The sequence below is a fragment of the Nannobrachium achirus genome (assembly GCF_963921795.1).
Source record: "Nannobrachium achirus genome assembly, chromosome: 10".
Lineage (NCBI taxonomy): Eukaryota > Metazoa > Chordata > Actinopteri > Myctophiformes > Myctophidae > Nannobrachium > Nannobrachium achirus.
In genome coordinates, this window is record NC_137819.1 from 67,204,953 (window position 1) to 67,229,720 (window position 24,768).

General features: G+C 43.2%; 1 protein-coding gene across 1 annotated transcript; it reads left to right on the forward strand.

Moving 5' to 3' along the window:
- The first annotated feature begins 4,600 nt into the window (after positions 1-4,600).
- Positions 4,601-11,284, forward strand: rpl15 (ribosomal protein L15). Its single transcript, XM_080735994.1, has 4 exons — positions 4,601-4,637; positions 6,691-6,872; positions 8,140-8,276; positions 10,917-11,284. The coding sequence occupies exons 2-4, from the start codon at positions 6,701-6,703 to the stop codon at positions 11,220-11,222; spliced, it is 615 nt and encodes a 204-aa protein (XP_080592120.1). The 5' UTR covers positions 4,601-4,637; positions 6,691-6,700; the 3' UTR covers positions 11,223-11,284.
- Positions 11,285-24,768: the final 13,484 nt, after the last annotated feature.

The window sequence follows — 24,768 nt, forward strand, 5'->3', positions numbered from 1 at the left end:
GTCCTCACAGACAGAAAAGACAGCCAGGTCCTTTACGCACACATCTATTGGCGTATAGTAACAAACCGCAAACCAGAAGTTTCCAGAATGCATTGAAGTCTTATGAGGTGTAAAGTGACAATGGACCATGTGACCAGCGCTGTTTCTGACACCACAATGACACAACTCTCTGATTAGACCACTCTGGTAAACACTTAACGGTACCAAAACTGTCCATAGTGCTTAGCACTGATTTTTTTTTATTTTTTTTTTATATATATATAATACTGATATTGTTTGTTTTTTGTATAATGTACACTGATATCCTGACACTCAGCCTGAAAAGGGGTGTGGCTAGCGATTCAGGGTCTGGAACTAGGCTAGTACACTAGGCAGGCTAGTACACTGATATTGATTGTGATATTGATATTTGTTTTTGTATAATGTATTTACTATATATAATACTCTTGGCCTGGGCCATCGGTGTGTGACTGTGTGTGATAGTAACCCATGAGCATTAAATTGCCATCGGTGTGTGTGACTGTGTGTGATAGTAACCCATGAGCATTAAATTGCCATCGGTGTGTGTGACTGTGTGTGATAGTAACCCATGAGCATTAAATTGTGCAACGCCATTGGTGTGTTGGGTGAATGTAAATCAGTGCTCGCTGTTATGCAAGCATTTACCATTAGAGTTTATTGACCAATAAAGTGAATCTGAAAATGAATTCCTCATGTTTCTGTTCTTCTGTGCTGTCAGTGTGAGGTCATAGATCATATTTAGTATAGAGGCTAAAGTTTAGTTTGTGTATAATTTATAATATTTAATTTCACACAAGTAAAGTTCTGAATATAGGACTTCAACAGAGTATTTCTACTGTATATTGTGATTTTTCTATTTAGTTTAATTGATAATCCTTCTTACAACACTGAATTAATAATCAGAATATCTCCCCAGCTGATGAATCTGTAGATTTATGTAATATCATTTAATATAAATAAACCTCATACGGTTACAGTAAGTATATTGAATTATAGAATGATGTAATACATTATGTCATTTAATCTAAATAAATGAGATGAGGTTACATTATAGTAATTCATATGTATTACAAATCTATAATAAATATATTCTATGTCAATCTAAATAAAGCTCATGGGTTACAGTATAAACACGTAGAATTCTGTTAGACATGAAAATATTGTTTTCCACATAGACTGGAATCAAGGCTTTCTGCTGTGATTCTGACCCCTAGTGGACTGACTTCATTACTACACTGCATCAACAATTCTATGTAATATTGAATTAGAAGAAAACAAAATATATCAACTGAGAAAAGTTTGTTAACACTTATAATCCTTTTATAGGGTTGTTCCTGTTCTTTCTGCCCATGTGTCAAATTATTTGACATGGATGGAAATGACAGGACAAACCCTATTAAAAAACATCTGCTATGTAAATTTTTGTATTAACCCTGTGGGTTTTTGTGTTTTTATGGTAGTTTTAAAGTGAAAAAAGTGAGTGGATCACTTTACTCTATTGATTTCTCTGGTCTGTCTCAGATTACCTGAGGTGCTGGGGTAAACTGAGACAGAAGACTACTACAAGACCTTTTTTTTTTTTTTAAACAATCATATTTTCACTGCCTTTAGTCTTGAATACATTCTCATATCTTCCATTGTTAGGAAACATCCCAAATTACTGGGAAATGTGTCAATCTTTACTGCTATATCTTTTAGTTCGCCTAGAGGGGAGCAGGTGTAAAAAGTGTCTCAGTTTACCCACTAGTTAATTATAACCATGTATTTCATATGAAAATAACATAACATAACATAACACGTAAATAATTAAAGTATACACCGGTACATATTTTATATATATATATATATATATATATATATATATATATATATATATATATATATATATATATATATATATAAGCAGTTTGCAATAGAAGAAAGTACAGTTTCATGACAGCACAAATCACTGGTACAAGGTCAACTAAAAGGAGATCCTAGTAAGCTTTACAGCTTATTTACACAGCTAGGAACCACTTTATGTATAGTATCTCATATAACATTGAAAGACAGACGGATAGAACATATTAGTACTTTATAGGATAACATCAATTACAAAAGCAGAAAGAGGGGAGAAAGTCTCAATGATGCCAAGATTACAGAAGGCATAATAGTGGTACAACATTGTAGGATATTGAAATAAGAACAGTGCTCAGATAAAACAAGTTATGTATTGTGAAAACGACATTTGAAAGTTGAATTACATTCTTTATCTAACACATTACACTTATAGCCTGTGTCATGTTGCCATTCTGAAAATTGATTGATTGATTGATTGATTGATTGAAGACTTTATTGTCAGTTTGCATAGGAAAAGGTACAGTTTCATGACGGTACAGTTCACTGGTACAAGGTCAACTAAAAGGTACAGTTTCATGACGGTACAGTTCACTGGTACAAGGTCAACTAAAAGGTACAGTTTCATGACAGTACAGTTCACTGGTACAAGGTCAACTAAAAGGTACAGTTTCATGACAGTACAGTTCACTGGTACAAGGTCTACTAAAAGGTACAGTTTCATGACGGTACAGTTCACTGGTACAAGGTCAACTAAAAGGTACAGTTTCATGACGGTACGGTTCACTGGTACAAGGTCTACTAAAAGGAGATCCTAGAAAGCACTTGGCTTATTTGCACAGGAGACCATTAAAGTATCTCATATAAAAGAGAAGAACTTCTGGGGACTGTAGGTCTCACTCACCTTTCTCTTTGATTGATTGATTGATTGATTGATTGATTGAAGACTTTATTAGAAGTTTGCATAGGAAAAGGTACAGTTTCATGACGGTACAGTTCACTGGTACAAGGTCTACTAAAAGGAGATCCATGAAAAGACTAAGCTTATTTCCACAGGAAACCATTAAAGTATCTCATATAACATTGAATGACAGACGAATAGAACACAGTACTATGCAGTAGATATGTAAAGAAAAGAAAAATGAGAGAAAAAAAAAAAGCCAGCTAATCAATACTATCCACAAAAAAGATTAGTTTGTCATCAAATCGTTATATTTAATAATTGAAAATCTCGATTGTGGTCTCAGGCTAGCTTTGGTACAGAGCTAATATTGTTCATGCTATTTCATTTTATTTCCCATGTCTTTAAACCCAAAAGAACAGATATGTAGGCCTATGATATGCAATCAGTAAAAGTAATTTAACTCATTAAAATACTGGAAACATTGGAGGTAATGTTTATATGTTTTTAATTGAGGTCAAACACTCTACTCTGGTACTGTGTTGTTGTTATCTGTTTTTATGGACCTTTAAGAGTATAAAACGAGCCTGTCTGAAATAAAGTTAATCGTCTTTATATCAGGGGTCTTCAACGTTTTCAGGCCAGGGACCCCCAAACTGATGGGGAGATGGAGCAGGGACCCCCTACCTTGTTGAGTGGGGGTGGGGCTAGAACATATATTGTATACAATTGTGTTTCATATGTATAAATAGGCCTATACCATGTTATTGTGCATTAGATTAGATCAGGGGTCTTCATCAGGGGGTCCTCAGAGTTACTACAGGGGGTCCTCCAAATCTTTGAGTGCAAGAAACTTTTTTTTAGCCTTTTTTATATTATCCACTTGAACCATAGCGTCCATATTCTGAGAACTTTAGCCAAAAATAGACGATCTACAAGCTCACAACGCCTCGCACTGCGAGGCGTTGTGAGCTTGTAGATCGGCTATTTTTGGCTAAAAGCTCTGGTGTAGAGGGGAAAAAGAGCAGACTAAGTACAGAGTGAAAGGTCAAGTTTATTAAGTATTGACGGTTCAAGTGGTTAAATATCTGAAAACACAAAGATACACTGATGATTGTGCTGTCAAACAATGAAACTATATGGAATTTATGAACAGGTTGTGGGGGTCCCTGCTTCATCTCTCTCTCAACTAAGGGGTCCCTGCTTCATCTCTCTCTCAACTAAGGGGTCCCTGCTTCATCTCTCTCTCAGCTAAGGGGTCCCTGCTTCATCTCTCTCTCAACTAAGGGGTCCCTGCTTCATCTCTCTCTCAACTAAGGGGTCCCTGCTTCATCTCTCTCTCAAATAAGGGGTCCCTGCTTCATCTCTCTCTCAACTAAGGGGTCCCTGCTTGCTTCATCTCTCTCTCAACTAAGGGGTCCCTGCTTCATCTCTCTCTCAACTAGGGGTCCTTGGTCTGAAAACGTTGAAGACCCCTGGATTAACTGAGAACCAATGTCAATACTCTATCTATCACTAACAATCTGTCAATTGCACAATAATCATGTATTTCAAAAGAGTCAGAATCATGTTTTTTTCTTTTTTGTTTAGACAAATTACATTTATTTTCTCTCTTTTTTCAAATAAATATAAAAGTTTTTTTTTCTCCAACAATTTCGGGGACCCCCTGCAGTATCCCCGCGGACCCCCAAGGGGTTGCGGACCCCCTGATGAAGACAGCTTGCTATCGTTTTTCTGCCCTGAAAGAAGTCCAACAAGGGTTGATTAATGAACTACATCTCCCATGACCACCCGCGGCACAGGAAGCGTCAACGTCACGACGCCAACATAAAGCATTGTGGGTAGAATCTCTCTTTCTTTCCGGCCGCTCCGCCATCATGTAAGATGTTTTATCATGTATTCTTAATGAAGAGAATCCATTAAAATCCTTGTTTTAAACTCTTCATCCATGGTTAGAATCACTGTTAGAGAAGCTGGTCCTCACCGAGGCTCAGCATGGAGTCAGTATTATTAATGTTCTCCATGTTTAAATATCACTTTATGGACTTTACAGTTGGACTGCTGTTGTAGCCTGGGCGATGCTACTGTCTGCTAGCTAGCAGGGCTCATACATCACTGGATAACAATGTGATGAACTGGCGCTTTTCATTCGTTACGTTCACATTAAATGTGTGTTTCTGTATGTAATAGTAACGTAAACGCAACACAACGTTGTAAAGAGTCCTATCCTAGCTGTAGCCATGCTAACGTTATCCTGACATGATCAGACAGTCTAACCAGGGCTAAAAGCATGGCTTCATTCAACATTCACTCTTATTTCTGACATTATTATTATAGATCAAACTGTATCCATACTGGTCCTAGTTTGGGTAAATAATGTTACTGAAGACTGCTATAAGTTAGTCTGGTGTCCTAAAATGTTGACAGTTTGAAATGTTGCTGCTAAACAAGCATGACTTCTGCTGCACACAATAACATGGACAATGTCGTTGGTGTTTGACTAATGTGTCATGATATGTGCTGCTTATTGTGCTTGCTTGTTGTGATCTATGCAGCTTATGTATTGATTGTAACCTGCCATGATGAGGCTGCAGTGAAACAGAGGTTAATCTAAAATGTGAAGCTATGAATCACATTACATCATTTGATGGAAGCATTTATTGTCAGTTTGCATAGGGTACAGTAGGTTTAATGACAGTATAAATCACCCGTCAACTAAAAGGAGATGCTAGTGAGCGTTTGGGCTTGTTTATAGTCAGGAACCACTTTATGGATCTTATGACATCACATTGATGTTGGGTCTTTTGATTGATTGAAGACTTAATTGTCAGTTTGCATAGGACAAGGTAGAGTTTCATGACGGTACAGTTCACTGTCTGGTACAAGGTCAACTAAAAGGAGATCCTAGAAAAGACTAAGCTTATTTCTATAGGAAACCATTTAAGTATCTCATATAACATTGAATGACAGACGGAACACATTGCTATGCAGTAGATATAGTAAATGGACAGATATGGTCTGGCTCATTGCTCTTTACCTTGCTAAGAAGCAAGGCAGCCTAGAGATGTGTGCAAACCATTTAAGTATCTCATATAACATTGAATGACAGACAGAACACATTACTATGCTGTAGATATAGTAAATGGACAGATATGGTCTGGCTCATTGCTCTTTACCTTGCTAAGAAGCAAGGCAGCCTAGAGATGTGTGCAAACCATTTAAGTATCTCATATAACATTGAATGACAGACAGAACACATTACTATGCTGTAGATATAGTAAATGGACAGATATGGTCTGGCTCATTGCTCTTTACCTTGCTAAGAAGCAAGGCAGCCTAGAGATGTTGTGTACAAACTGAATAACAGTTAAATGTTGGTCAATAAGAGACTGGTCTCTTAACTGCACTTTGATTTGAGATTTGAGGTTGATTTTTCAAATGCCTTCTGAATCAGAACTTCACACTTGCGTGATTTTTCAAAAATGGTTTTAAAATGACAGATAAAAAGCTCTCAGTGCTGTACAAATTTATGCTCTGTGAGCTTGTAGATCTGCTATTTCTTTTATTGACAATGCAAAAGTCTAAAAGACCAGATGCTTTCCCCTACATTATATATGGTCAGATCTGTTGATGTTGTTCTGGTCTGTTTAAACTGCCCTGTAGTCTTGCACTGTAATGCCTGATTTCTACTGCGCTGCACGCTGAAAATGGCAGATCTACAAGCTCACGAAGCGTTGCTGCGCAGTGCAGTTGTGAGCTTGTACAACTTAACTTAGCGAGGTCTAAAGTCAGTCAGTTGCTGGTTTAAAGCTGAAGATGCTGATGTTTAACTGATGTAGAATATATTATAATCAGTCTCCTCATAGATAAACCCAAGATGTTTAGATGATAACTAATAGACTATAATCTCTCTCTCTCTCTCTCTCTCTCAGATAATCCAAGATGGGAGCCTATAAATACATGCAGGAGTTGTGGCGCAAGAAGCAGTCCGACGTGATGCGCTTCCTGCTGCGCGTGCGTTGCTGGCAGTACCGCCAGCTGTCCAACCTGCACCGAGCACCAAGACCCACCAGGCCCGACAAGGCCCGCCGCCTGGGCTACAAGGCCAAGCAAGGTGAGTTTACTGCTTTACTGGTCCCTTTAACTGGTCCCTTTAACCCTTTAACTGGTCCCCAGTAGGCTGGGCTACAAGGCCAAGCAGGGTGAGTGGTCCCTAACGATACTAACAGAACCCCAGACCCACCCGGCCCGACAAGGCCCGTAGGCTGGGCTACAAGGCCAAGCAGGGTGAGTTACTGGTCCCTTTAACTGGTCCCCAGTAGCCTGTCTATCAAGACCTAAAGTCCACTTAACCAGCTCTGACTGTTGATACAAACTAACTGCTTCTGGAAACACTTCAAAAATGTGGTGCAACCCATTTCTCCTGGTTCCTCAAACAGAGAAAATAGTGGATCTACAAGCTCTCAACGTGTCGCCAAGTGACTCGTTAAGAGCTTGTAGATCAACTATTTTATATATTTTTGCCACCCTGCATCTCTGAGGTGCTGTAAATCCCTGATGGCTGATCAGTTGATTGTTGCTGCACTCAGGGTTGTGTGTGGATGTGAAATGACCAAAACCAAGCGAAGCTGTTTCAGGGGGAGTTTGTGGTTGTTGATCAGCTGGAATTCTATTATGATGTTCTTCTCTAAAGCAAAGGTTCCCAAACTTTTTTGTCTCAGGGCAGCCCATGAATATTTTTTTTAATCCCCTACATTATTATTTTCATAATTCCCAGCACCTTATATTTATAGCATGTTGTTGGGTGGAAACATTTTATATTTATAATCTATAAAATGTACTAAACTAGTGAAAACAGCCGATCTACAAGCACACAACGCCTTGCGATGCGTGCTTGTAGATCGGCTGTTTTCACTAGTTTTGTGCGACGGTCTTGTGAAGCAGGGCAAAAGACTAGAGGAGATACGAGGTTTCTGCCCGACAGTGACGATATTTTAGTGATTATGTTGCGAGGAAAACGTTGAGATAATAGCCATTTTGGTTAGAACTGACTGAAAATAACTTTGTACTTCAAGTTTAAAATGATACTAAATATGTGTCAAAATAAATTCCAAATATTATCAAATGATCTTGCGGCACCCCTGGACTGCAGTCACAGCACCCCAGGGTGCCCCGTCACCCACTTTGAAAACCCCTGATCTATAGAATGTCTCAGCAGCTCTTACAGTAAACCAGATAAATTATCAGGTGGATTTCATTCATCAGGAGAGGAACTCATTTATCAGTTTCATAACTTCATATTTCACTCGTCAGAATGTAGAGCTTTAACTTTGTTTTAACCTCAAATCACTAAACTCCTCCTTTCCTAATGTGTGTTCCAGGTTACGTCATCTACCGTATCCGTGTGCGTCGTGGAGGTCGTAAACGCCCTGTGCCAAAGGGAGCCACCTACGGCAAACCAGTTCACCATGGAGTCAACCAGATCAAGTTCGCCCGCAGCCTGCAGTCCACTGCTGAGGTGAGGGGTTACACCAACGTCTGTTGTCTAAAGTTAAACCTAATAATATGTATGTTTGAAATGGGGATAAAACTTGCTGTTGAATGTTGACACTCCACTGTGACCGCCCAGAAGCAAAGATCTGCTATTTTTGACCAGCCAAAGTATATAATAATATATGGTTAAAGTGGTTAAATATCCAAAACGATGCTTTCTGTTAAATCTGTACATTTGCGATGGAAAGAGTAGGTGTTGATTGTTGACACTCGCAACGCTAGCTTTGGACATTAAAACATTCTCTTCATCCTCTGGTTTTGTGTGGAAATTTGAAGACAAAACTTCCAGTTATTATTAATCAGACACTTCAGAACCTCCACCGATCTCTGCTTGTGTGTCTCAGTAGGACCACGTGGTTTAGTTTTATTATAAAACTAAACAACTTTTCAGAGGTATCCTATATATCGTGATACAATTGAGGGAGCCTTGTAAGAAATCCTGTTTAATCGTTCATACAGAGATTCATTGCAGAATTCAATTTAAACCTGCATTTTGGTCTAAATCAGTAGTTCTCAAACTTTAAAATGTCAAGGTCTCCACTTAACTCTGACACGGGTCCATTTGGTTTCATTTGTATACTGTCAGAGTTACATACTTGTAAAGTTTAATTTAGACCTCCCAAAAGGAACCCGGGTAGTCTAGTTTTTCTCAAGTAACTTGAAAAATATTCACAAAAACCAACGTGAAAAAGAATCGTGATCAAATTTTGTATCGCGATAAAGCTTGGGAAAATATCGTGATATTGTATTTTTCCATATCGCCCAGATCTACCTGTAAGTGATCTTATAGATTGTCCACAGAGCAGTCATCCTAGCTGTGGGGTCAAGTGGCACATCTTGACACCACAGCGATACTACAGTGCTCAGAGGTTTTGATTGGTAGATTTCCCTGAGGAGATGTCATTTAGTTTGTAGGTTGAGAATGTAACGGTGATTAGACTGTTTTCGGCTTCCAATCAGGGTTCCCACGGTCATGAAATTCCTGGAAATATTTTGAAATTAGAAAAATATTTTTCCAGTACTGGAAAAGTTTTAGAATTGATCAAGGGTCCTGGAAGGTCCTGGAAAAAATAGCTATGCATTGTCTTTGGTTATTGATTTTGTTAATACCTCTGAAATGACAAATTCTGAAATTGTCAAATATTAGAGGCAGAAATAGCAGATCTACACGCGTTGCGATGCGTTGTGAGCATGTAGATCTGCTATTTTTACAATAAAACAAAATTCCTCTACTCTTAGTGCTCGTCAGGGTGGGGGTCCCCAGTTAAAATATGATTATTTCAGGGGTCACGGCCTGAAAAGGTTGAGAACAACTGGCATACACTACCTGTCTTTAGGCATTGCACATAGGAGTAAACGACTCGTTATTGAGCTGAATTATTGTTATATAGTCCTGGAAATCGGGTTAAAAATTCTGGAAAAGTTTTGGAAATGAATTGGTAAAAATGTGTGGGAACCCTGTCTGTGGATTGGGCTGAACCAGAGGTTGTGATTGGTAGATTTTCCTGAGATGTCGTCATTTAGTTTTCAATTGTAGGTTGAGAATGTAACAACGATTGGCTGGAGAATAAGTTTTTGGATTCCAATGTTTGCAGGAGTGGCTCATTGAAATGATACTGAAACTTGACTTCCAGCATCCATACTGGATCTCAATGTGTGTAAAAGCCACCAGTTGTTAGTTGCCTGTGAGGAAGTGGTCCCATGTTTCCAAACGTTCCGCTTAATTTTCCCATAGCTTCATCTGATTGTCTCAGCTGTAGATTTAAACAGAACACATGCATAAAGGTGATTGTTGGGACCTCAGTGTGTCTTGTGCAGTGATCCTGAAATTATGTTGGCCAAACCCCTTTAACTTAATGTGCACCATTGTTTTCTCAACAGTAAACAAACAACATGCAGTATGAGTGTATACAGGGTATCTGCACATTTATAAAGTGGCAATTTAATGACTTGAGGTATTAAAACCAAGTTGTTCAATATTACATATAGTTTTTATATGTAATATTACACATATTACAGAAAGAGGCAAACATTGTGAAAATAGCCAATGGCCTCATGGCTCATAGATCAGATATCTTCACAGTACTGTATGTACAGTATGTGTGGAACCGTCAAACTAAATGTAATGCCGACATGCTTGTCGGGGTGGGGATGTCCCCCAGTTCCAATATGATGGTTAAGGGGGGAAATGGCAGATCTACAAGCTCACAACGCGTCACATCGCAACACTTATTTGTCCACTGTTCATCAGTCCATCAGCCAGCCTTTATGGCTTAGGATGTGTGTGGCTTTTCGGCTGTGTTTCAACCTCTTTCTAAGATGAGTCTTGGTGACAGTCTGGGTGTCCAGATGTTAACTGACCTCCTGTCTCTCTCCTATAGGAGCGTGCTGGGCGCCACTGTGGGGGCCTCAGGGTGCTCAACTCCTACTGGGTGGGGGTCCCTACAGACATGTTAACTGTATATCTCTCCTCTCTCCTATAGGAGCGTGCTGGGTGCCACTGTGGGGGCCTCAGGGTGCTCAACTCCTACTGGGTGGGGGTCCCTCCTACAGGGTGGGGGTCCCTACAGACATGTTAACTGTATATCTCTCCTCTCTCCTATAGGAGCGTGCTGGGCGTCACTGTGGCGGCCTCAGGGTGCTCAACTCCTATTGGGTGGGTGAAGACTCCACCTACAAGTTCTTCGAGGTGATCCTGGTGGACACCTTCCACAAGGCCATCCGTCGTAACCCTGACACCCAGTGGATCACCCAGGCGGTGCACAAGCACCGTGAGATGCGTGGCCTGACCTCGGCGGGTAAGAAGAGCCGCGGCCTGGGCAAGGGTCACCGCTATCACATGACCATCGGAGGCTCTCGCCGCGCCGCCTGGAAGAGACGCAACACCCTGCAGCTCAAACGCTACCGTTAAGAAGAGCTGTTGGTGATGGCTTTGTACATTTAGAAGAAATAAACCGTTTTATGGTGACAAACCTTGGTCTCTGTGTGTCTGTGATGTTTCCCCCTCCCCTCAAAGTCTTGGAGCTTTAAACATCATTTTATGCTTCAACTATTGAAAAATATCAGATCTACAAGCTCGGTGCCGCGCTGCGAGCTTGTACATCTCCTAGTCTTTGAACATTTTTGACCCGACTTCTAAATCCTTCCTCTAAATCAGCTCTTCTCAAACTTCATGTCAAGGACCCCCACAATTACAGCCAGGTATTTGTCTGTGGAACCCCATCTCAAAATGTGTTGTTCCAGGGACTCTCCCAGAAGCAGAGATTTGACTTACAAAAGTTTGATGTTTTAGATTAGAAGACCTTAACCCTCAAAGTCTTGGAGTTTTAACCATTATTTTATGCTTCAACTATTGAGAAATAGCAGATGTACAAGCTCGGTGCCACGCTGCAAGCTTGTAGATCTACTACTAGTCTTTGAATATCTTTGACCCGACTTCTAAATCCTTCCTCTAAATCAGCTGTTCTCAAACTTCTTCATGTCAAGGACCCCCAAAATTACAGCGAAGTATTTGTCTGCGGACCCCCATCTCAAAATATGTTGTTCCAGAGACCCCCCCCCCCCCAGAAGCAGAGATTTGACTTAGAAAAGTTTGCATTTTCACGATTTTTCAAAAATGGCAGATCTACAACCTTGCAGCGTGGCACTCGGTGCTGCACTGTGAGCTTGTAGATCTGCTATTTTTCAATAGTTGAAGCATTCAATTCTCAAATAGGGGTACTGCATCTGAATCTGCTTATCTGTACATTGTTAAAGCAAATGACATCAATAGCTTGACTAGAACAACTGTTATTGAATAGAATGCAGTGTTTATTTGTCATTTTGCTGTTTTAATTTGAACATGTTGACAGCTCTGCGTTGTGAAGGTGTCATGTTGAGTAAGACGGGGTGGTGGGTGTCTTATTTGTCTCCTGCTCTTAAACAACATCGATCCCTTTTAATTTCACTACTTTATCCTGTGTGCTGCAGAGCTTCGGTGTGCCCTTTGAACATTTACAGTGAAGTCACTTTTTAAGATCTTTTAAAACCTTTTTAATTCCTCAAAGAAATTATAAAAGACCATTGCTGCATCAAAAGTAACCAAACTGTAAAATATAAGAGGAAAACATGAAAATAGCCACCATAATTATATCTAGATGTGTCCTGGGATCTTGGCTATGGGAAGTGTGTGCGTGTGTCCCTGGCAGAAAAAGGTAAACCTGTTATGAGGTGTAACAGTCTTATGTTTACTGGGAGCTGAAGAGAAAGGTGTTGCGTTACATTGGTTGTACAAGCAAATACCAACAGCTTTTATGTTGGCATTTCGTCATGCACAATATAAAAAAATCTGTTCAGGTAACTGATTTATTTAAAAAAAAAAGTAAATCTACAGGGAACTCGGCTCGTGCCTTTACTGTACAGGCATGTTGTGCTGCTTCTGTTAAACTCAACATGACCAATTTGACCCTTCATCAAAAACTGAAATGTTTTGATTAAACTTCGTGTCAACATGTGAAACAAGGAATTCCAGCACACTGGATTTAAACTAATTTAAGACTAATTTCTTTATTAAATTCCTTCCAAATTAATTAAAAAACGTTGTACTTTGGCTGACAATCTGATCTGAAAATAAGCTCCCAAGACAGTGGTTGACTGTAACCTCTATATAAACTAATAGGATCTTGGAAACATAACATCCTTGTGAAGGTTTTCTGATGTTTGGATAATTAAAACCAGTGGTCAGAGTGACTGATCAGTGAAGTTTAGCCTATAAACAGCATTTTAACATTTACATCATGACGATGGAGTTAGAAAAGTAACATTCCTTAAATTCCAGGTACAGACCAAACTAGAACAGTTTATTTGGTATAGTTTATAAGAAGGTTCCAGTGTTACACAGCCTATTATGTAATAAAACCATTAAACCAATATCACAACCAGTGGAACATTTTGATATTTGAATATTACAACTTGAATGTGTTGCATTCGTCATCACATGGAACTGTAGCATTATAGTGACCTCATGAAAACGTTATTCTCAATTCCATACAAGCTGCGTTTTTAGTTGTTTACTGAGGTATTGTGTATGGACAGATATAGTTTTAGTTGATACAGTTATTGTATTGTATTATTGTATTGTGTATGGACAGATATAGTTTTAGTTGATGTTTATGGGGGGTATGTATTGTATTGTATTTTGTATGAACAGATAGTTTTGCCATCTCAAGCTACAGAAGCAGCTTCATCCATCTTATCATGTCCACTAGGTGTCAGTATAACCTCGTGGTACCCAGACCGTCCTCCATCACACAGTGATTGACTGATTGAAGTATTTCAGTTTTCATAGGAAAAAAAGTACAGTTCACTGGTACAAGGTCAACTAAAAGGTACAGTTCACTGGTACAAGGTCAACTAAAAGGTACAGTTCACTGGTACAAGGTCAACTAAAAGGTACAGTTCACTGGTACAAGGTCAACTAAAAGGAGATCATTGTAAGCTGTATGGCTTATTTACACAGGAATCACTTATGTAAACTGTACAATCATGAAACTACCTTTTCCTATGCAAACTTCTAATAAAGTCTTCAATCAATCAATGTATCTCATAACATTGAAAGACGGATAGAACACAGTACTTTAGCAGAGCTGGCTATTTTCATAGCCCCGAATATATAAAATATGGCCGTCATGTATTCAGGGTGAGCTATTTCAGTGTTTGTCTCTTTCTTACATTATAGGCCTAATATACTGTGCAGGTTGAGAACCCCTGGGTTAATGTGTGTGGCAATCTGAATTAGATTTAATACATGTGAATTTAGGGTTTACATTGTTGTGTCTGAACTGAATCAGATCCCACAGGCTGTAGTGTAAAGGTGAATTATATTCCACAGGCTGTACAGTGTCTGTAGCCAGTGACAGTGTCTGTAGCCAGTGACAGTGGTCTGTAGCCAGTGACAGTGTCACTACAGGTGACAGAATCTCAGAAATCCTTCTAGCCACGCATTATCAACTCATTCCTTCTTTCCTTTGTAACAAAAAAGGATGCTGTCCATCTCTGGTGAAAACTAGACTGTAGTGCAAAACTATATCTATGCCTACCTGCCATTGCCTGGCTCCAGCCAATAGACCCGCCCACTCTCTGAGTGAACTGCTAAGAGTCTGAAATCAGGCTATACCTGCCATGTGATGTCAGGTAATAGGTAGGATAGATGGGTATAGAGAGCAAAAATGTTAATGTTAAATATTGCCAATACATTTTGGTGAAAATTAAACTAGGTTAAGGGAATATTTCCTTTCAGAAGCCTTATTTAAACTTCTTCATGGTATGAACATTCACTTGTGTAAGGACTGGTGTCCACGAGGCATTCACAAATAGTGATTTTTAGTATTCGAATTATTCGACCTCAAAGTATTAAAATAGTCAAATATTGAACAGGACTGGCCAAACTGGCAAATATTAAGTAAGCAAGAGGAGAACATTGTGAAAATAGCAGATCTACATGCTCACAACGCCTCGTGTTGCGAGGCGTTGTAAGCATGTAGATCCAAGTGCTTGTCAGGGTGGGGGTCCCCAGTTCAAATGTGTTTATTTTGGGGGTCACAGCCTAAAAAGGTTTGAGAAGCCCTGGTATAGAGCATTAAAGGCCCAGTTCACCTCTGGGACAACCATACCTTGTTTTATTGTTGTTTGGGACACGATCAACACAATCCTGAGTTTTTTTTTGTGTGTTCAATCTGTGTTTTGAGATATTTTAGTATTTCAGCATGAATGATGATGTATTTGCATCATGCTGCATCATGATGCAGCATGATGCATCATAATGATGCAAAATGCATCATCATATCTACTAATATAGACTGAAGTAATTAAAGCAGGTTATGTTTTAACCCTAACCCTTTGGGAATTATGTTGAATTACAGCTGAAATCTATCAGTTTTCCAATATCAACCTGTGGCGCATTAAGTGAAGGTGGGGGCCGCATGTGGCCCCCGGGCCGCCTGTTGCCCATGTATGCCTTCCAGTAATTAAGTGTAATAATGTGTAAACCAGGATAGCTGGGGGCTATGGAGCATCACAGTGGAAGTGGTTACACTGGTGGTGCCACTAAAAATCTCCATTAATTTCCCCAAAGACTTAAAATAATGAGCTCCTTTCAGAACCTCTCCCTCCTCTTTACAGCTCATCTCAGAGCTGTATAGCGGAGGGAGAGGTTCTGAAAGGAGCCATACAACAATATGTATAACAATTATGTTAAGCCTAGAACCAAGACCATACAACCTTTGATCCTATGTGAAAACATTTTAATATCTAATTATTTGATATAGGCCTACTACATTTAATAAATACCCTTGTTTAGTGATTTTCAACATTTTCTTTTCACAGAATCAAAGGTTTTATGGTCATGATTCACTGCCATCCCGGATGGCTTGGTTCTAGGCTTAAAGGCCAAGTTCACCTCTGGAACAACCAGATCTTATTTTATTGTTGTTTGGGACACGATCAACACAATCCTGAGTTATCTTTTGCGTTCAATCTGTGTTTTTAGATATGTTAGGATTTCAGCATGCTACAACTGGTCATATGATGCTTTGTTGCTTGGTATTGCATCATCTATTGCATCATATGATGCAAAATGCATCATATGACCAGTTGTAGCATGCTGAAATACTAAAATATCTCAAAACACAGATTGAACACAAAAAATAACTCAGGATTGTGTTGATCGTGTCCCAAACAACAATAAAATAAGATCTGGTTGTCCCAGAGGTGAACTGGTTTGTTATAAATATTTCCATGAAAGTCTATGAGGAAATGAACAGGAGATTCTCTTAGTGGCACCCAGTAATCTATGCCCACTGCCATGCTGGGCACCTCCATGTGGTAATACAGGATAGGTGGGCACTAGGACATCTGGGCACCTCCATGTGGTAAAACAGGATAGGTGGGCACTAGGACATCTGTACCTCCATGTAATACAGGATAGGTGGGCACTAGGACATCTGGGCACCTCCATGTAATACAGGATAGGTGGGCACTATAGGACATCTGGGCACCTCCATGTAATACAGGATAGGTGGGCACTATAGGACATCTGGGCACCTCCATGTAAAACAGGATAGGTGGGCACTATAGGACATCTGGGCACCTCCATGTAATACAGGATAGGTGGGCACTATAGGACATCTGGGCACCTCCATGTAATACAGGATAGGTGGGCACTAGGACATCTGGGCACCTCCATGTAATACAGGATAGGTGGGCACTATAGGACATCTGGGCACCTCCATGTGGTAAAACAGGATAGGTGGGCACTATAGGACATCTGGGCACCTCCATGTAATACAGGATAGGTGGGCACTAGGACATCTGGGCACCTCCATGTAATACAGGATAGGTGGGCACTATAGGACATCTGGGCACCTCCATGTAATACAGGATAGGTGGGCACTATAGGACATCTGGGCACCTCCATGTAATACAGGATAGGTGGGCACTATAGGACATCTGGGCACCTCCATGTGGTAAAACAGGATAGGTGGGCACTATAGGACATCTGGGCACCTCCATGTAATACAGGATAGGTGGGCACTATAGGACATCTGGGCACCTCCATGTAATACAGGATAGGTGGGCACTAGGACATCTGGGCACCTCCATGTAATACAGGATAGGTGGGCACTAGGACATCTGGGCACCTCCATGTAATACAGGATAGGTGGGCACTATAGGACATCTGGGCACCTCCATGTAATACAGGATAGGTGGGCACTATAGGACATCTGGGCACCTCCATGTAATACAGGATAGGTGGGCACTAGGACATCTGGGCACCTCCATGTAATACAGGATAGGTGGGCACTAGGACATCTGGGCACCTCCATGTAATACAGGATAGGTGGGCACTATAGGACATCTGGGCACCTCCATGTAATACAGGATAGGTGGGCACTATAGGACATCTGGGCACCTCCATGTAATACAGGATAAGTGGGCACTAGGACATCTGGGCACCTCCATGTAATACAGGATAGGTGGGCACTATAGGACATCTGGGCACCTCCATGTAATACAGGATAGGTGGGCACTAGGACATCTGGGCACCTCCATGTAATACAGGATAGGTGGGCACTATAGGACATCTGGGCACCTCCATGTAATACAGGATAGGTGGGCACTATAGGACATCTGGGCACCTCCATGTAATACAGGATAGGTGGGCACTATAGGACATCTGGGCACCTCCATGTAATACAGGATAGGTGGGCACTATAGGACATCTGGGCACCTCCATGTGGTAAAACAGGATAGGTGGGCACTATAGGACATCTGGGCACCTCCATGTAATACAGGATAGGTGGGCACTATAGGACATCTGGGCACCTCCATGTAATACAGGATAGGTGGGCACTATAGGACATCTGGGCACCTCCATGTAATACAGGATAGGTGGGCACTAGGACATCTGGGCACCTCCATGTAATACAGGATAGGTGGGCACTATAGGACATCTGGGCACCTCCATGTAATACAGGATAGGTGGGCACTAGGACATCTGGGCACCTCCATGTAATACAGGATAGGTGGGCACTATAGGACATCTGGGCACCTCCATGTAATACAGGATAGGTGGGCACTAGGACATCTGGGCACCTCCATGTAATACAGGATAGGTGGGCACTATAGGACATCTGGGCACCTCCATGTAATACAGGATAGGTGGGCACTATAGGACATCTGGGCACCTCCATGTAATACAGGATAGGTGGGCACTATAGGACATCTGGGCACCTCCATGTGGTAAAACAGGATAGGTGGGCACTATAGGACATCTGGGCACCTCCATGTAATACAGGATAGGTGGGCACTATAGGACATCTGGGCACCTCCATGTAATACAGGATAGGTGGGCACTATAGGACATCTGGGCACCTCCATGTAATACAGGATAAGTGGGCACTAGGACATCTGGGCACCTCCATGTAATACAGGATAGGTGGGCACTATAGGACATCTGGGCACCTCCATGTAATACAGGATAGGTGGGCACTAGGACATCTGGGCACCTCCATGTAATACAGGATAGGTGGGCACTATAGGACATCTGGGCACCTCCATGTAATACAGGATAGGTGGGCACTATAGGACATCTGGGCACCTCCATGTAATACAGGATAGGTGGGCACTATAGGACATCTGGGCACCTCCATGTAATACAGGATAGGTGGGCACTATAGGACATCTGGGCACCTCCATGTGGTAAAACAGGATAGGTGGGCACTATAGGACATCTGGGCACCTCCATGTAATACAGGATAGGTGGGCACTATAGGACATCTGGGCACCTCCATGTAATACAGGATAGGTGGGCACTATAGGACATCTGGGCACCTCCATGTAATACAGGATAGGTGGGCACTAGGACATCTGGGCACCTCCATGTAATACAGGATAGGTGGGCACTATAGGACATCTGGGCACCTCCATGTAATACAGGATAGGTGGGCACTAGGACATCTGGGCACCTCCATGTAATACAGGATAGGTGGGCACTATAGGACATCTGGGCACCTCCATGTAATACAGGATAGGTGGGCACTAGGACATCTGGGCACCTCCATGTGGTAAAACAGGATAGGTGGGCACTATAGGACATCTGGGCACCTCCATGTAATACAGGATAGGTGGGCACTAGGACATCTGGGCACCTCCATGTAATACAGGATAGGTGGGCACTATAGGACATCTGGGCACCTCCATGTAATACAGGATAAGTGGGCACTAGGACATCTGGGCACCTCCATGTAATACAGGATAGGTGGGCACTATAGGACATCTGGGCACCTCCATGTAATACAGGATAGGTGGGCACTAGGACATCTGGGCACCTCCATGTAATACAGGATAGGTGGGCACTATAGGACATCTGGGCACCTCCATGTAATACAGGATAGGTGGGCACTATAGGACATCTGGGCACCTCCATGTGGTAAAACAGGATAGGTGGGCACTATAGGACATCTGGGCACCTCCATGTAATACAGGATAGGTGGGCACTATAGGACATCTGGGCACCTCCATGTAATACAGGATAGGTGGGCACTATAGGACATCTGGGCACCTCCATGTAATACAGGATAGGTGGGCACTAGGACATCTGGGCACCTCCATGTAATACAGGATAGGTGGGCACTATAGGACATCTGGGCACCTCCATGTAATACAGGATAGGTGGGCACTAGGACATCTGGGCACCTCCATGTAATACAGGATAGGTGGGCACTATAGGACATCTGGGCACCTCCATGTAATACAGGATAGGTGGGCACTATAGGACATCTGGGCACCTCCATGTAATACAGGATAGGTGGGCACTAGGACATCTGGGCACCTCCATGTAATACAGGATAGGTGGGCACTATAGGACATCTGGGCACCTCCATGTAATACAGGATAGGTGGGCACTATAGGACATCTGGGCACCTCCATGTAATACAGGATAGGTGGGCACTAGGACATCTGGGCACCTCCATGTAATACAGGATAGGTGGGCACTAGGACATCTGGGCACCTCCATGTAATACAGGATAGGTGGGCACTAGGACATCTGGGCACCTCCATGTGGTAATACAGGATAGGTGGGCACTATAGGACATCTGGGCACCTCCATGTAATACAGGATAGGTGGGCACTAGGACATCTGGGCACCTCCATGTAATACAGGATAGGTGGGCACTATAGGACATCTGGGCACCTCCATGTAATACAGGATAGGTGGGCACTAGGACATCTGGGCACCTCCATGTGGTAATACAGGATAGGTGGGCACTAGGACATCTGGGCACCTCCATGTGGTAAAACAGGATAGGTGGGCACTATAGGACATCTGGGCACCTCCATGTAATACAGGATAGGTGGGCACTATAGGACATCTGGGCACCTCCATGTAATACAGGATAGGTGGGCACTAGGACATCTGGGCACCTCCATGTGGTAAAACAGGATAGGTGGGCACTAGGACATCTGGGCACCTCCATGTAATACAGGATAGGTGGGCACTATAGGACATCTGGGCACCTCCATGTAATACAGGATAGGTGGGCACTATAGGACATCTGGGCACCTCCATGTAATACAGGATAGGTGGGCACTATAGGACATCTGGGCACCTCTATGTGGTAAAACAGGATAGGTGGGCACTATAGGACATCTGGGCACCTCCATGTAATACAGGATAGGTGGGCACTATAGGACATCTGGGCACCTCCATGTAATACAGGATAGGTGGGCACTATAGGACATCTGGGCACCTCCATGTAATACAGGATAGGTGGGCACTATAGGACATCTGGGCACCTCCATGTAATACAGGATAGGTGGGCACTAGGACATCTGGGCACCTCCATGTGGTAAAACAGGATAGGTGGGCACTTTAGGACATCTGGGCACCTCCATGTAATACAGGATAGGTGGGCACTATAGGACATCTGGGCACCTCCATGTAATACAGGATAGGTGGGCACTATAGGACATCTGGGCACCTCCATGTAATACAGGATAGGTGGGCACTAGGACATCTGGGCACCTCCATGTGGTAAAATTGGATAGGTGGGCACTATAGGACATCTGGGCACCTCCATGTAATACAGGATAGGTGGGCACTAGGACATCTGGGCACCTCCATGTAATACAGGATAGGTGGGCACTAGGACATCTGGGCACCTCCATGTGGTAAAACAGGATAGGTGGGCACTAGGACATCTGGGCACCTCCATGTAATACAGGATAGGTGGGCACTAGGACATCTGGGCACCTCCATGTAATACAGGATAAGTGGGCACTATAGGACATCTGGGCACCTCCATGTAATACAGGATAAGTGGGCACTAGGACATCTGGGCACCTCCATGTGGTAAAACAGGATAGGTGGGCACTTTAGGACATCTGGGCACCTCCATGTAATACAGGATAGGTGGGCACTAGGACATCTGGGCACCTCTATGTAATACAGGATAGGTGGGCACTAGGACATCTGGGCACCTCCATGTAATACAGGATAGGTGGGCACTAGGACATCTGGGCACCTCCATGTAATACAGGATAAGTGGGCACTATAGGACATCTGGGCACCTCCATGTAATACAGGATAAGTGGGCACTAGGACATCTGGGCACCTCCATGTAATACAGGATAGGTGGGCACTAGGACATCTGGGCACCTCCATGCGGTAAAACAGGATAGGTGGGCACTAGGACATCTGGGCACCTCCATGTAATACAGGATAGGTGGGCACTAGGACATCTGGGCACCTCTATGTAATACAGGATAGGTGGGCACTAGGACATCTGGGCACCTCCATGTAATACAGGATAGGTGGGCACTAGGACATCTGGGCACCTCTATGTAATACAGGATAGGTGGGCACTAGGACATCTGGGCACCTCCATGTAATACAGGATAGGTGGGCACTAGGACATCTGGGCACCTCTATGTAATACAGGATAGGTGGGCACTAGGACATCTGGGCACCTCTATGTAATACAGGATAGGTGGGCACTTTAGGACATCTGGGCACCTCTATGTAATACAGGATAGGTGGGCACTTTAGGACATCTGGGCACCTCCATGTAATACAGGATAGGTGGGCAGACATCTGGGCACCTCCATGTAATACAGGATAGGTGGGCACTAGGACATCTGGGCACCTCTATGTAATACAGGATAGGTGGGCACTGGGCAGACATCTGGGCACCTCCATGTAATACAGGATAGGTGGGCACTATAGGACATCTGGGCACCTCCATGTAATACAGGATAGGTGGGCACTTTAGGACATCTGGGCACCTCCATGTAATACAGGATAGGTGGGCACTAGGACATCTGGGCACCTCTATGTAATACAGGATAGGTGGGCACTAGGACATCTGGGCACCTCCATGTAATACAGGATAGGTGGGCACTAGGACATCTGGGCACCTCTATGTAATACAGGATAGGTGGGCACTAGGACATCTGGGCACCTCCATGTAATACAGGATAGGTGGGCACTAGGACATCTGGGCACCTCTATGTAATACAGGATAGGTGGGCACTAGGACATCTGGGCACCTCTATGTAATACAGGATAGGTGGGCACTTTAGGACATCTGGGCACCTCTATGTAATACAGGATAGGTGGGCACTTTAGGACATCTGGGCACCTCCATGTAATACAGGATAGGTGGGCAGACATCTGGGCACCTCCATGTAATACAGGATAGGTGGGCACTAGGACATCTGGGCACCTCTATGTAATACAGGATAGGTGGGCACTTTAGGACATCTGGGCACCTCCATGTAATACAGGATAGGTGGGCACTAGGACATCTGGGCACCTCTATGTAATACAGGATAGGTGGACACTAGGACATCTGGGCACCTCTATGTAATACAGGATAGGTGGGCACTAGGACATCTGGGCACCTCTATGTAATACAGGATAGGTGGACACTAGGACATCTGTACCTCCATGTAATACAGGATAGGTGGGCACTATAGGACATCTGGGCACCTCCATGTAATACAGGATAGGTGGGCACTATAGGACATCTGTACCTCCATGTAATACAGGATAGGTGGGCACTTTAGGACATCTGGGCACCTCCATGTAATACAGGATAGGTGGGCACTAGGACATCTGGGCACCTCTATGTAATACAGGATAGGTGGGCACTAGGACATCTGGGCACCTCTATGTAATACAGGATAGGTGGACACTAGGACATCTGCACCTCCATGTAATACAGGATAGGTGGGCACTATAGGACATCTGGGCACCTCCATGTAATACAGGATAGGTGGGCACTATAGGACATCTGTACCTCCATGTAATACAGGATAGGTGGGCACTTTAGGACATCTGGGCACCTCCATGTAATACAGGATAGGTGGGCACTAGGACATCTGTACCTCCATGTAATACAGGATAGGTGGGCACTAGGACATCTGGGCACCTCCATGTAATACAGGATAGGTGGGCACTTTAGGACATCTGGGCACCTCCATGTAATACAGGATAGGTGGGCACTGGGACATCTGGGCACCTCCATGTAATACAGGATAGGTGGGCACTAGGACATCTGGGCACCTCCATGTAATACAGGATAGGTGGGCACTAGGACATCTGGGCACCTCCATGTAATACAGGATAGGTGGGCACTAGGACATCTGGGCACCTCTATCTATCTAGGTCGTCCTCAGACGAGCCCTCCATCGTTGTTTCCAGTCATCTCGGTTCTCCATACATCTGGCCAGCTCATTGGTGTTCTGTGTCCCTACGTCTTCCTTGAGTATGTCCACGTATGTTTTTGTGGGACGTCCTCGCGGCCGGTGCCCGTGTGTTGGCTCCCACAGTACCAATTTGCTGGCTGGAAGCTCCTGGTGTCTTTGGCAGTGTCCTGCTAGTCTCATTCTTCTGGTGGCAATTTTCTCGCTTACCTTTGGTATTCCCTCATACAGGCTCTCGTTTGTAACATGTGCACTCCTGTTGATGTTGAGTACTGCACGCAACATTCTAGTGTAGCACCCGTCTAGAGACTTCTGCAGGGTTGGCTTCAGGGTCCAGCATTCACTGCCATAGAGGAGAACAGACTCCACCGTTGCAAAGAAGAAGCTAAGTTTGATTTGGCGGGGGAGGTTAGAGTTCCATACACTGTTCATGCCGTTCAGGGCCCTCCAAGCGAGTGCCTTCCTTACTTTAAGGTCTTTCTCAGTTGAGTCGACCCATGCGCCCAGGTACTTGAAGTCCTTGACTTCCTTCAACACAGCTCCTTCTGTTGTTGTCAGAGGTGAGTGATCAGGTAGGTTATAGGTGATAACCTCAGTTTTCTTAGCGTTTAGCCTGAGACCAACTTTGGCACACTCTATGTAATACAGGATAGGTGGGCACTAGGACATCTGTACCTCCATGTAATACAGGATAGGTGGGCACTAGGACATCTGTACCTCCATGTAATACAGGATAGGTGGGCACTAGGACATCTGGGCACCTCTATGTAATACAGGATAGGTGGGCACTAGGACATCTGTACCTCCATGTAATACAGGATAGGTGGGCACTAGGACATCTGGGCACCTCCATGTAATACAGGATAGGTGGGCACTATAGGACATCTGGGCACCTCCATGTAATACAGGATAGGTGGGCACTATAGGACATCTGGGCACCTCCATGTGGTAAAACAGGATAGGTGGGCACTATAGGACATCTGGGCACCTCCATGTAATACAGGATAGGTGGGCACTAGGACATCTGGGCACCTCCATGTAATACAGGATAGGTGGGCAGACATCTGGGCACCTCCATGTAATACAGGATAGGTGGGCACTAGGACATCTGGGCACCTCCATGTAATACAGGATAGGTGGACACTATAGGACATCTGTACCTCCATGTAATACAGGATAGGTGGGCACTTTAGGACATCTGGGCACCTCCATGT

Excerpts from the sequence above, each read along its gene's own strand:
- rpl15 (XM_080735994.1), top strand. The coding sequence starts at position 6,701 with ATGGGAGCCTATAAATACATGCAGGAGTTGTGGCGCAAGAAGCAGTCC. Across the intron at positions 6,873-8,139 it reads GGGCTACAAGGCCAAGCAAG|GTTACGTCATCTACCGTATC; the intron begins GTGAGTTTACTG and ends TGTGTGTTCCAG. Across the intron at positions 8,277-10,916 it reads GCCTGCAGTCCACTGCTGAG|GAGCGTGCTGGGCGTCACTG; the intron begins GTGAGGGGTTAC and ends TCTCTCCTATAG.